This window comes from Camelus bactrianus, chromosome 26, assembly GCF_048773025.1.
Source record: "Camelus bactrianus isolate YW-2024 breed Bactrian camel chromosome 26, ASM4877302v1, whole genome shotgun sequence".
Classification (NCBI taxonomy): domain Eukaryota; kingdom Metazoa; phylum Chordata; class Mammalia; order Artiodactyla; family Camelidae; genus Camelus; species Camelus bactrianus.
Window position 1 is genome coordinate 11,487,243 of NC_133564.1, and position 14,566 is coordinate 11,501,808.

Below are 14,566 nucleotides of genomic sequence, written 5' to 3' on the forward strand. Positions count from 1 at the left end.
ACAATACCTTAATTCACAAGTTACACAAATCTGAAGTGACAAATACATGTCTTGAAACACAGAGTAGGCCTGTGCAGTGTCTGGAGGATGCATATCTCCAGGAACAATCTAACTGGTGAAACGTGGAGCCACACATGTACGTGGGGAAGTTGGCAGAGGCATGACGTCTCTGCCACTCAGGTCTGTTCTGTCCAAATCCAACCATTCCTGAAAGGTCACTGGACGTAGGTAAGATCACAATCTTCCACTTAAGTTATATTAGTTATATATAAGTATGCAGCCATTCCTACGAGAGTGCTATGGACGAGTTTACGATCTGTTTTTAATCAGAGGGCACCATGAGGTAAACCCTGGAAGGAAGTCCAAGTCTCTTCCAGACTGACCCATTGTGGGGAACTGGGGCCTAAAAAATCGTAACAAGGGGGCCCTCGCACAGACCAGCACTTCTCTCTGTCTCCCTGCACACCGCGTGGCTCACAGGAGGAAGGGAGTGTGGACTGTGGGTCCTTCCCAAACCTTGAAGGTGCAAACCCATTACCACACTTTTCTAAAATACATGATGCAAAAGTTTTTTTTTTTTTTTCAAAGGAATAGAAAAGGAAAAGTTTTACTCTTGCTCCTAAGTCATTTGGGTCTTAGGTTTGTTATCTTTAATGAAATATACTCACATCTATCTCACGGAGGTGTAGTGAGAAACAAAGTGAAATTAACAGATAGATCGTCAGGCCATTGCAGGCACAACCTAATGATGTAGTATGTAAACGTCTACTCTGGATGTGGGCACGTGTGGCCCACCATCCAGATCCACCATCCAGAGGGTGAGCTGAACCTGCGAGGAGCCCTGTGGCTGCCAAAGATGGCAGCAATGCTGGGGCAAACAAACCCTCATTCCTCTCGCTCCAGCTCCCGTGTCCTGAACCAGCCGGGGAAATGGCATGCCAGGATGCACCCAGGCTGATCTCAAGGAGACAAAGACCTCCCTCTCAAGGGCCCCAGACCTGGGGGGCCGGAAAGAAATGTCCCAAACCCACACCCTCCACTCTTCTCAGATCAACTCCGAAGGACATGAACAGAGACGCACTGGTCTCACTGATATCGGTAACTAATTGCTTCCTATAAAGCAATTTTGCTGATTATTAACTGTCTAGGGAACCAGTAGCTGACATCAGGTGTTTACAGTTCAGAAGAAGGAATGCAAAGAAGTCGAAACCCAAATGAAAGATGAACTGAGCTTTTTATGTCCCAAGCCATACATCCCCAGCAAACTTCAGAGTAAGACAGGAGATTGGCCACTTAGCCATATAGGCTAAGGAATATTGTAAACATCACAACCATAGAATTGCCATTAAAGAATCAGATACCTGGGAAAAGGGGACAAGACTCCAATCCTTGAGTTACGCCATCCTTTGTCCTCCTCTTAGGGAGTCAAACACTGAGCCTCTAACATAAATTGACGCAGAATGAAGCAAAGAGGAGATTGTGCAAAGGTTTCTGCTTTCACAAACATTCCACGTGTCCCTAATATTGAACTTCCTTTCTGAAGATTGATGCTTGGTTGCTGTCAAGAAGCATGAGAATTTGAAGTACATCAGAGGAACGTCATGGGTACTGCAAACATGAAGCACGGAGAAGGCTGCAAGTAAGTGGCTAAAAGTTACAGCCACATGTATGGCCTATTTTTACTTGAATAAAATGTACCTTCTCATTCCCGATGCAGGATAACAGGATATGCATACTGTTAATTTTCCTTTAGGGATTGTAATAAGACCTGTCAAATGCTCAAATAGTCCTTTAAAATATATTACACAGTTTAAATCCTTCCCATGCTTGACAATTATTTTTCTTTAATGGGATGTAAGCATGTAAAGCTGATTTTACTTCTCCAAAGAGTCCTAAGTTTAGTAAAGTCTTAAGTGACTTATGGAATCATGCCTCCATCTTCCAGCATCCATCCATGAAAACTAGTCTCTTCTCTTCCTGGAAGTGCCCTAATCCTACAACTAGGACCAACATTTTCCTATGATTAAAACATTGATGCGAGGTTAATTTCTTCCACTCCCTTATCTTTCATACTAATCAGTCACCAGATCTATAGTGTAGCACCTGTAACAGCTCTTCCTTTGTTCCCACTGCCCCCGCTCTATGCTGACTATGCCTCACTGCCCTTCCAGGCTATTACTATGGCTTCTCAACTAGATTAGGCCCCAGGCAGTTCTTCTGACCTCAAATAAACCCCGTAAATTACTTCAAATGTCTTCATACTATCTATGCCTTTCAGGTGCTTCCGTCATGAATAACCCCTCCAAGACCCAAAGCATGATATTCAAATTCTGTAAACTGGTTCAGGCCATATACATTGTAACCCCATCCACCTCTACAAACTTACTCTTATTTAAGGGTCTTCACTGTTATCCTATATAATCCCACAGCTGCACTCAAATAGTTCTCCTTGTCTTTTCACCTTTGCACACCGTCCAAGACATGAAAGGGACCCCTGAGCTTGATGCAACCATCTGCTGGAAGTTCCTCCCCAAGTTACAGCTCAAGTTCTGCCTTATGTCAAGGCACCCAGACCAACAAGGCCACATGAATGACTCTCTTGCCCAAACTTGAAGACACAGACAATGTTTTGGTATCCTTCCCCTGATAACTCACAGTATTTTTGTGTTACAGTCTTTATTTTTGTTCTACCTGAGTTGTAAGCTCCTTGAAAAAAGAAAAGATGGCTTCTGTCTTTTAAGATGCCCCATGCCTAATACAGTACATCGCAAACGTGACAATTATATAATGAAGATGATAAAAAACAATGAAATTAGTCATTGTTACACATGATGGATCAGTGAGTCTAAGACTGTCATTGCGCATGAGAATGACTTAGGATGCTAGTTAAAAATGTATATTCCTAGACTTAAGTCCATATATTTGGTTGGTCTCAGGTAAGGAGAACAAAAAATTAAAGATCTCTAGGGAACTGTGATGCAGTTAGCACAAAGATGATATTTTGAAAAACATCACCACTGATTAACTTGACATAAAAAATAAAACAAATACAAAATTATGCAGAATTTTAAAAAGATGGAGAAATAAATCTGGTATGTTGCAAAATGGTTGCTATTATTAGAAAGTCTTGTGATAGTCACTATGTGTATTTTTACTATGTTAATTAAAAACAGCTATTCTCATTAAAGCAACTGGTATTAATATTAAGCTGATCTATTTTTAGCACTGAAACTATAAATGTAGGTATATTTAAAGTTATGCAAATGACTGAAAATAACATGTTATATTTTTCTATGCAATAATATTAGATTTTCTAGAGTATTCACTTAATTGACACAAGACTGTAAAATCTTTAAGCTTTCTTTTGTTGAGTTCAATCTTTATTAACAATGGCATTTGTGATGTAAGATATGCTTTCCTTGTATTTATTACTCTAAAAATATATAAGGATCTAGGTGCTTAAACTCTCAGTCCAACCAAGTTTTTTGGAATAAAAGGATATTTCATGATACGAAGTAATGAAGTAGTTCTTCCTTTTGTGAATCATAAACCAACTTTTCTCCTAAAACCAAACTCAACTCCAACTAGAGTCAGCTCTATCTAATCTCATGTCAGCAAATGATTGTAGCTAGTAAGCTAGTGCTTTTTCTATGTTCTGTAGTTTTCTTTAGTTTAATGATAATTTTAAATATTTCCTATTTTTCCCCATCATGCCCAGTTAACTTTAATTCTGTAATAGACCATACTTTGCTTGCCTTACTTTACTGATGTTGACTCACTTGCACTAACATCCTTCAGAAAAACACTTTAGGGGTTTTTAGTAAGTCATATATCCATGAATAATTAAAAAGAGGAAGCTAATAAAGGCAAATTTGGGTCGAGGGACAAGGAGATCTTGTTTCCACTTGTGATTTTACCTCCAATTTTTTGTATGGCTCTGGGGATGGGGTGAAGGATGGGATGGCTAAACTTGGTTCATAGCTTGCGAGCTGTTTTCTATTTTTTTAAATATTAAAAAATACTTCCTAAGTGTAAGTTATTAAAAAATCTCTATTGGGGATTATGTATATCTAGAGTCTTCTATTTACTTTCTGAAATTTCCTCTTGGAGTCTATGCAGATCACAGAGACTTAACAATCAGCTCCTGTCCAGGACTAACATCTCAGTGAGTTGCTCGTTTAGTCCACTAGGGAGAGACATGGAGTCTCGGGACCCTGGCATTTTTATGGCCACTAGACAGCAGTTTTGCTGAGGGCATTAACCACACATGCCTTCTACAGCGTCTACCCAACCACTGGGGAACACTTCAGTGCAGGAATAACACTCTGCCCTGCGGTCTGTTGAACTCGGAGACTTAAAACGATGTTCCATCGTGTGGTAAAGAGTTCACACTACATACAGAATACCAAACCATATTCACCATATAGAACATATAAAGATGGCCAAATACGAAAAGCCCAGAAAAAGTGCATACATTTTCATGGCAAAGGTAAAATCTGATTACCAGACCAATGAAGACAATTTTGAAAATGGAAGTAAACGAACGTGCACCTTCCAACCACACACCTGCACATCACACACGCGCGGTAAGCACAAGCGCATGCGCACACACGGGTACATCTATTCAGGATCCACCCGGCAGTTAGCGACTTATACCAGCTCTTGGCTTAACAGGACAGGCTTCTCATTTTACTTCCTACTTCACCCTTTCTCACTGTAAACCAAAGTGAGTTATCATAGGCAAGAGAGGAGTTGCCTTACTAAGTCATACTTTTAATAAAAAGTTTGAACTCTGCAGAAACAAAGTGAATCGATATCGTGAAATTCAAGACATTCAAATTATAGGACATGTTAGTGAGTCTAAAACCGCATTTTTTTGTGGCATTTGAGGACAGGGAGACTTTTTCATGACAACAGTTCTACCAATGTAAATATTTGTGTTGAAAACTAGCTTACAGTTCACACAATGCATTCTTTCCTGCTCTTTCATGTCCAAGGTTTTACTCATTTTTTTCTTGACTCCATTGAATGACAAATTCCAATATTTAATCCCCCCCCAAATATAAGATACAAAGGTATTTTGGTTTTTAAAAATTAGTCTTCTCAAATTTTTTTTTTAATGAAGGTACTAGGGATTGAACCCAGTACCTTCCTGCAAGCTAAGCACACACTCTACCACCAAGCTATATCTCCCCTCCCTAGGCTTCTCAATCTTAAAAGCCTATTTCAAAATAAAACTGGAAAGGCAATTTAATTTCTACCCATTCAGTATATGTTAATCAGTAAAGTCAACTCAGGGTTGACAGATACACACTTCACCTGCCATGAGCTGAAATAAAGCGCTACAGTATAGCTCCAGCCAGGGGTCCTGCAAGTGTGTGAACCGAGACTTCCCATCTTGTGCGGGACATAAAACTTCTTCAGGAGTTCAAGAACTCTGTGAAGCATTCTCTCCCTCCTATGTCAGATCTGAACTTTTTAGGTAAGTATATTCTCTTTTAGAGGAGCAAGTAAGAAGCAGGCACACATACACGGTATCTGAAAATCATAATGCCTCAAAAGTATCTTCGCAATATTTCTCAGGCAGACTTAAACATCTCATTTAAAAAAACAAACCAACCAACCAGCGAACAAAATTCCCCTTACTCTACTGTGCTTTCCGACCAGATTTCAGAAATGCAGAGTTTATGAAGCTGAAAAGCCAAGCCTGATTATGATCTACTTTAGATTCTGCATCATCTCAAGTTTGACCAACTTCTCCAAGTGAATTTGAAGTCTGATGCCCTCGAGCCCGGTTACTAAATTCCTTTACACTTTTTCTAAAATCGCGCACAGCGCCTCATGCTCCATGTAAGAGGAACACTCCAGGAAAACAAGCCTCGGATGACTGGTTATCCAAGCCCCTGGAGCTGTTTGGAGTCGCGCTAATCTGCCAGGAAAGAAAAGAACACTTCGGATGGGGTTGAACTCGGGCTCTCCGGAGCCGAGACCCCCGCGCGGGGTCGAGACCCGCTGGGCGCACCGGTGGGGACTGCTTCCCAGGTGGTCACGCGATCGCTGTCACCAGCCACCTCTCGGGGCCCTCCACTCGTATAACTTGCTTTCCTATTTAGTAACAACTTTCTTTGAAAAAAGGCAAAGAAAACTTTTCTCCCAGAAAGCGGACACTCAGCTCAGTAACTGTGGCTCCAACATGCACAAGGTGAAGCACGAACCCCACACTCTGCACAGGTTCTGGGTCCTGGGCACCCGAGCCCCGCAGCCCCGCGCAGTCCCATGCCGCAGCGCGCCACCGCGCACCTACCTTGGCCTCGCCCGCGTCCGGCTCCGCGTCCGAGAAGCCGAGTCCCGACTCGAAGGCGGCGGCGGCGGGCGCCTGGCGCGGACCCGGGAGCAGCGCAGCGGCGAGCAGGGAACACGCCAGAGAGAAGAAGCCCAGCAAGTGCATGGTGGAAGGACCGCGAGCGCGCCGGGTCCGCGGGCGGGGCGGGCGCGGGCGCCCCTCTGCAAGGCTGCGCTCGCGGCTCGGCCCTTCCCCGAGGGCCGGGGGGACCCCGCGGCGAGCCGGCGCGGCGGGAGCGGGTCCGGGCTCGGCGCTCCCGACGCGGCGAGCCGCTCTCCCGGCCCGGGCCCGCGGAGGCGACAGGGTCAGGGCAGAGCCTCACAGGAAACCGGACATCCGAGCTCCCCGCGCGTCCGCAGCCCGCGAGGTGAGGCGAGGGCGCGGGAGGACGGCGCCTCGGCGTGCGCTCTGGGGAAGAGGGAGGCCAAGCCGAGCCGCTCCGCGAAGTTCGGGCCGGCAGCGCCCCCGGAGTCCGCGAGCCCCCCCTCCCTCCCCTTCCCCGAAGCGGGACGAGCCGGGCGGCCGGGACGGCGGGAGCGGCGGCGGCGCCGGGGTGGGAGGAGGGCGGCGGGGCGCCGGGCGGCGAGGCCGGGGAGCTCGGGGCGCGGGGCCTCGGAGCGCCGGGCTGCGCGGCGGCGGCGGCGGCGGCGGCGGGCGCAGGGGCAGGGCATGGCTGACGCGCCCTCTGCCTGCGCTTATGTGAGAGAAAGCGGCCGAGGGAGGGAGCGTGCCGGGCCCGGCCGCCCTCCCCTCGCACTTGCCTCGGAAGCTCTCTCCCCGGAGCTCCCCGCGGCCCTCGCCGCCTCCCGGCGCCCCTCCTCCCTCCCCCGCCCCCTCCCGGGAGCGCGGCCCGAGGCGCGGGTTCGTCCCGGGGCCCGCGCTCTGCGCTCCGGCTCTGAGGCGACGGCCCCGCGCCCGTCACGGTGGGAGCGGGAGTAAAGGGGTGTGCGGGGAGGGCCGAGCCGCCCCTTTGTCCTCGGTGGCCCCCCGCTCGGCTCCGGTCCGACGCCGGTCAGCCTGGCCCCCAGCGCTCGGCTCGAGGTGTGGAAAGAGCCCGAGAGTTCCAGAAGGTCCGAGAGAAAGTGGGCACCGTGACGGGGCCAGACGCCGGTGGTCCTGGGAACCGGCCGCTGTCCGCTGTCCCCTCGTCTGGGCAACTCGAGGGGCCTGGGGAAGCCAGAACTAGGGGAGCCCTGGGAATGCAGTCCCGGCCATGGGGGTGAGCACCTAGGATCCCTTCGGAATCCAGAACTTGTGGCAGATGGGGAGGACGGGCCAGACTCTTCATGGAGAAGCTTCTGCAAGAAGTTGGGTTTAAATGAGAAAGGGAGTGAGACACACACGCACACACACACGTGTAGAGCACATTGCAGGAAGGGACATCTGCAGAAAGCGACAGCATCTTCCCCTTGGACAATCACCCAGGGGCTGCGGGCGTGGTGCGGAGGGGCCAAGTGGCCTGGATGCAGACGTCCAAGGTCAGGGGTTTCAAGAGCGCACAGAACAGAAAAAGTCTCACACATACTCCCGAGTAACTTTTAAATGCAGTGGTCATAAAATCTTAGGTGGAGAAGAGACCGTCGTATCTGATTCAGTGCTCCACAAGTTCTGAAACTCCCCTCACCCCTGATTGACTTGCAGCCTCACATAGCACCTAGGGCAGGGAGCCTGCTGATCTGTGTGGCTGCCCATTCCCTTTCTGATGGTCAGCGTGGTTGAAAAGTGTTTACTTCTGTTAGGTAGTTAGATGGGTGAGGGCAGGGAGATAGGTGGAGGAGAGGCAGGATGGTCTGGAAGATGGTGTTATGCCCGCATTCAGCGTAAAGCGGCTTTACCTCCTCCAAAGGATACCAGCAAGAAAAGGGGTTAGAACCTGACAGCTGAAACTGCCTGGTAGCTGCAAGGACTTAACTGGACATGACCCCATGCTCATTGTAATACAATTAGCCTTGCGCCCCCACCCCCAACCCCCGTGGGTTTTTCTGTGTGCATCATGGGTAAGGACATGCGCAAAGGGGACAAACATGACTAAGCATTCCAGGGGCAAGAGCCGTCAGTCAACCGAAAGACCATCGAGTGAGGGAAGAAGAGACTGGGCATAACAAAGACCACTGCTTTTCCTCCTGTGGATCAACCTGCCTCCCGTTCTGGGAGGTGTACTTTCCCTTTGCTAAATAAACTCTTCAAAATCGTTCCCTACACAATGCTCCATCTCCTGTCTGAATTCGTACCTTTCAGGTAAGACATGAACTGAGGTCTTTTCCTTTCCCCTTTCGGGGTAACACTTCCATCTATCCGTTGCTTCAACTTCTGAATTTTACACCATGAATCTGATCTAACCTCTTTATGTGAATTCATCAAATATTTTGAAAATATGGCATATTCTCCCTACCCCAGCTTTCCTCTCAGCTAAATATCGCAACCCTCACCCCTTTTTAAAGACAACTCCAAGTTCCCTCCTCAGCCATAATCTAATTTGTCCATGTTCCTCTTGTAGTATACTCCTCAGAACATGACTCAGGACTTAAAGTGTTCCAGCAAGCATGCAGAAAGGGTCCTCCCTGTCCAGACATCATACATTTGCTGATGCAGCCTCAGATGGGGTTTGTTTTCTAGCAGCTGAATCAGTGTTGACTCACACCACACTTAAAAGTCAACTAAATTCCTCAAGATTTTCTTCATGTGGACTGCTGTATAGTCACGGCTGCATCACCCTGCATTTGAAGCCGGTGTACTGTGCCCAAGGTTTGAGCTTTGTTGTTTATCCTTATTGGATTCGCTCCTCTCGGAGTTAGTCCATCATCACAGCTTGCTGAGGTGGTTTGGGATGCTGCTGCCGTGGCTGTGGTAGTCCTCTCGCTATCTAAGCCTGCTGTGTGCCTGTTTGATCAATTTGTCATATCTGTCTTCAGATAACTGAGGAAGCCGTGAAAAGGGAAGCGCTAAGGACAGACTGGGGTAGGATTTAAGCAGACACTGGGGCCTCTTTGTAACCATTCCCTATTACAGTGATTCTCCACTTTGATTGCACTTGAAATACCAAAAGGAGATTTCAAAACCACACGTGCCTGAGTGCACCAGAAGAGATTCCGCTTAATTGGTCTGGAGTAAGAAGTGAGCCTCAGGATGGTGACAGGCAACCAAGTTGAGACTCTGAGGCATTTCCAACCCTACCGGGGCCTAGCATAGGGTGAAGACCGCGACGTCAACAGAATCAGAACGTATTTTTTTTCTCTCAAAAGTGTTGTCTTCCTCCTCCTGTCATTATTTTAAGTAAATGAAATGCTGGCAAAAAGTGTACTTGAGTGAAAAAAAGTCGAGGATCTCAGAAGACAATCCTGCATTAGTGGTTTCAGGGCTTATTTGTTTGTTTATTTGTTTTGGGTTTTGCTTGCTTACCCTCTGAAAGTACTTTCTGCCATCAGTATATTTAGAAGCTTCAGAAGGTTCTTTTTCCTGGTTTGTGAATCCATCACTAGCTTCATAAAGGACCTGTTTTACAACAGGTTCTAAGCACTGACTTTTCAAGAAATGTTTCTCAGTGGATGGAAACTGAGGAAAGGGGGTTAGGGAGCAGGGCTCCGATTGCCCTCCCCTCAGGCCCCAGCCAGAGTGACACCTTTTGTCTGTTTCATGTATTCGGTTTCTGTTCTACATGGAGGTGGTGTTTGAAGGCACATGGTGCTAACAGTATATTCATTCTGTGTTTTCCAGTATCCATTATGACAATCTTCTGTAGTTCATTTATTTCTGAATTCACCTATCCTTCCTTCTTGCTTCTTTAATTTTACTCTGTTGCTCTTTTTCAGACTTCTTCATTTGAGTGCTTAGATTGTTTGTCTTTTGGCTTTCTATTTTCTTCTTTTTTTAATTTAAACTTTTTTATTGAGTTGTATTCATTTTACAATGTTGTGTCAAATTCCAGTGTAGAGCACAATTTTTCAGTTATACATGAACATATATATATATTCATTGTCACGTTTTCTATTTTCTGATGAACATATTTTAAAAATATGTTTCCATCTAAATTCTGCTTCTCCTATACATTTGCCACTTTTGGTCTGTTATGCTTTCTTTGTCAAGCAGTTGTATATTTATCTGAATTTCCATGGAATTTTTTTTCTTTAAATGAAAAGTTATTTTATTTTATTTTTTGTTCACAGACTTATGGAATTTTTGTTATTAATTTTTAATTTTATTAACTTAGTGATAAATGATGTTGATTTTAGAAATACATTGAGGCTTTCTTTGTGACTTTGTACATGGTTGATTCCTGGAACTAATTCTCTCCGTGCTTTTAGTTGGATATTAAGTTTGAGTTTATTAATTATAGTATTTAAATTTTGTTTGAAAGTGCCTTGTTGAAATCTCTAGTTATAATTATTGACTGTATTTTCTGTTCCTAACTGTAATTATTTCAGTTATCTCTTTATATAATTTGTGCTATATTGCTCGTCTATGTTCATGATGACTGTATCTTTTTAATCTAACTTTCCTTTTACTGGTGTATAATGTCCATTTTTGTAACTTCTGATGATTTTATTTGAAATTCTATTTCCTCTGATATTAAAGTCTTAGTCTTTGAGAATTGAGACCATCTGTGATCAAGGCTTAAATAAAATGGGACACCTGTGTCAATGTGAATTAGTCATTCCTTCTAGGAAACTTTAGCCTGGGAAAGATAAGATGGTAAACTAATAATTAAGTCCATTGTTTGCTTCAGAAAATGCCCCCAAATCTATATACTGAAGACAGAACTCTGACACACAGCCTGCTTGTCAATAGCAGTTTGCTTGTCAAGGCCCTCACTCCCCCATGTCACCAATCCTAAACTACTGCACCCTGAACTCTGCCCAGTCCTGCTCAGTTGCCCACTCTTGCAGACCCACTGTAACCTGCTTGAGTCCAGACCCCAAAGTCCCAATGAGATTCTGCTTCTGACTTAACTCTTCTAAGATGCTGCTTAGAGTCAGTCAAAATAGGATTCTCCCTTACTGCAGTAAGTTCCATTAATGTAACTCTTTTTATTGAAAGGTTTTCTGATGGTATTTTGGGGGAGTTCAACAACCTGGACGTCCTGCTGAGATCCTGTGGACACTTCCCTTGCTGCTGAAGCCTAAGACTGTCAGTTCAGAAACTGGGGACGCCAGGGAGGCCTTCAGTGATGGGGTAAGTCTCACACTGGATCTATTTCAATTTCTCTTCATCAAGCTACCAAACGCTAAGTGTACTTTGTCTCCTAAGATTCCCAATGCATTCCCAAGAATGCTTTGATTATTTGGTCCGATTTGAAAACAGTGTATCTCTGGTGGAAAGCTGCCTTGTCACTAGCAGATTTGTTTTTTGTCACTACTCCTTTCATTCTCTTCTGTTGGTTGTTGATTGCAGGAAGCGAGAGACATTCAGATTTCACAATTGCCTCTCTATTCTATGGAAGAGACAAATGACTACAGCAAAGCAGTTACTTGACTTTGTGTTTCCAACCTAGAGAATTCCAGCCTCTCTCTCCACTATTGGAGGTACTCATGGTACTGGGAGAGTTACTAGAGAACTTTCAAACCCTTGCTGTTTACTCTGAAATCGTATTGTTCCTATCACTTCCAATCTTCATGAAAAGCAGAGAAAGAAAGTCAATGGTGTATTTAAACTCAAATGAGCACTCGCTGACTCTGGCCATAAAAACGTATCACAGGTCTCCCTTTAAGGTTGCATATTCCTCTCCCAATTTGGGGCTCTACCTTGCTTTGGGCAGAGGGGGCGAAACACTTGCAAGGGATTCCTACAATATAATCAGTCTTGCCATCAACAGATCTGAGTTGCATTTGCTTCATATTCTCCCAAGTGGCCGCTACATGACCTAAGAAACAGAGTCTTTGTTATCTGGAAAATACACCAAAAAAGAAAAAAATGGCCTAGGACCCACAATGGAAAGGAATTTTCAGGTAATTCTGACCACTAGGGCAGCAGTTAAACTCGAGAAAGTAAATACCTAGATTCATGTGTCCCAGCTGAAAGGACACAGAGTTTAACCCACTGACAGAAGATATGTGAGTCCTTTTAGGAGATTTAAAATCAGAGATTCTTAAGAATTTTTTAGAGCAGATAGTCTTTGGGTGGAAAGAGCTTCCACCGAAGAGTTTTGTGTCAAGAGGGCAAGTGCAGGACGTGAGCAGCTTCGCCCTAAGCCCTGCAGAGCTAGGGTTAGGTGACTGCGGCCATGCTCAAATCTGCCTGCTTTTTTTGTTTTTTTTTTAAAGCTAGTTTTCTTTAGCTGTTTTTTCACATGATTGTAGCCTTAAGGCTCTGGGTAGATAACCAACCACTGTTATTTCTTAACCAGTGAAAAAGTCAAGGTCTCTAACGTTAATATTTAGTCATCCATTGCTATAACTTGCATGCTAGAAAAATGTGTGCATGATTTGTTAAAAAATAAAACAGTAAAGCTCCGTGTTACGCTCACATTTCCCTGTGAGTGCTTAACAGTTAGCACCAGTCCTTTGTTGGGAGGTATTTGGTTTTATCCATAACTGGATTCAACCACGAACTGGCTTTTTATGTAGAGGAGAACACACCAGGGCAGGTAGCCAAAATTAGAAGCTCCTTAGGACCAGAGGTTTCTACCTCCACTGAAATCACCCTCAAGGACCATTTCTCAGAGATAAAGTCTGTAAACAAGCTTTCATGGAGGAAAGGCTCAGAACGCGAACAAGGAACAGATGGTTTGTATTTAAGACCTGTCTCGCATTTACAGATCTTGCAAAGGAGGCTTATCATGGAGGTGACTCTCGACTACCTATCAGATCCACCCTGAGTGACCTTTGGTGAGCCTCTCTCTTCCACATGGAGTTGATGTGAATGCTGTATTAGTTAATTTATGCAAAGAACTTAAAATCATTCTTGGCACACAATAGTCTCTCAGTACATTTTGGAAGGGGCATGAATAATAATTACAAGTTCATATATAATTGCAGTATTATTAATGCCTTGCCTGATATATTAATCTTTCTTTCTTATATTCATTATATTTTTTCTGTCTTTCCACTCTTGTATTTAAGTGATTATTCAGACGGATATAAAACTCTTTTAACACGGATGGTCTTTTCTTAAACACTTTGAAAATGTTATTCTGCTGTGTTTCTCCATCAAATATCGCTACCAAGAAATCTGAGAACAATAATCGTTCATAGCCATAGCGTGCCTACTAATGTGCCTGGCTGTGTTTTTATGGGTTTCATGGATTGTACTGTATTTGGTACTTCCAACAATCTTGTGATGTGGAAATTATGGAAATTATTATGGTCTGTATTATATAAATGAGGAAACCAAGCTACGGAGAAGTTAAATATCTTGTCTAATTTTAGAGCTAGACCTAGTGTTGGCCAGACGCCTCCTGCCTCCTAAAGCGTGTTGGTAGGATGCTTTTCCTGCCCAGGTGATCTGCCATTTCTCCTTGGGATGCTGGGCTGCTTCCTTTGTCTCTGACTTTTGTAAGTTTTACTGTAACATGTCCATGTGATTTATTTATCACCTCTTTGGCACATTTGGTATCTTTCCATGTGAATTCATGTTTGTTTATGTGTCCTTGTGTGATATTGCTGTGAAACTGTGGGTCATATGCCTCCAAATAACTTATGCTGTTTTTCTCCTTACATTTTTCTAGAACTTCTTGTATACAGATATGGACATTTGACCTTTATTTTCATATGTGGTAACTTTTCTTGTACTCTTTCCAGCTATTCATCCTTTCCTCATGCATTCGAGAATTTCTCATCTCATCCCACTGTTTATATCAACGCTTCTCTTCCTTCTCTCTGTGGATATATACACATAGAATTTTACTGCCATAATACACATGTTTTATACTTCACTTTTTTGACACTTTCCTGTGATTACTAAAAGATTATTGAAATTCCACACGTCACCAATTGGGGTGGTACATCCGACCCTCACACTCAAGAAAGAATATTGGAAAACTAGTTAATAAGTATGATGTTATGATAGAGAAAATCTTGATTGAGTTTTTAAAACTATATGCTTTACAAATATGAGTGGCATAATCATTATAATTAACAACCTGCTTGTGCCCCATCTTGTAACTTATTAGAACCATTGGTTGTCATGCTGCTGTTTTTGAATATTCAAGTGCTTGTAGAATTGGTTCCAAACTGCTTACTGTGGGGTTCATTTTCTTTCACTGTATCATCACAGCCTCACCTTTCCAAC

At 44.2% G+C, this 14,566-nt stretch overlaps 2 protein-coding genes across 10 annotated transcripts in view; one reads left to right on the forward strand and one right to left on the reverse strand.

The window, feature by feature from the left end:
- The window catches only part of VEGFC (vascular endothelial growth factor C), an 80,781-nt gene extending 74,189 nt beyond the window's left edge, over window positions 1–6,592 (reverse strand). The window contains exon 1 of the mRNA XM_010953359.2: window positions 6,305–6,592. Coding sequence (XP_010951661.2) covers window positions 6,305–6,448 — 144 coding nt within the window. The 5' untranslated portion in view covers window positions 6,449–6,592. The remainder of the gene's footprint in view (window positions 1–6,304) is intronic.
- NEIL3 (nei like DNA glycosylase 3) overlaps window positions 6,585–14,566 on the forward strand; it is a 357,474-nt gene continuing 349,492 nt past the window's right edge. For 5 of the 9 annotated variants that reach the window (XM_074353675.1, XM_074353679.1, XM_074353671.1 and 2 more), the window contains exons 1-2: window positions 6,585–6,710; window positions 11,378–11,512. The gene's annotated coding sequence lies outside the window, so the exon portion shown is untranslated. Of the gene's footprint in view, window positions 6,711–7,346; window positions 8,582–11,377; window positions 11,513–13,094; window positions 13,165–14,566 lie in introns of those variants that run through there. The other 4 variants (XM_074353672.1, XM_074353677.1, XM_074353676.1 and 1 more) reach the window with 2 other exon arrangements.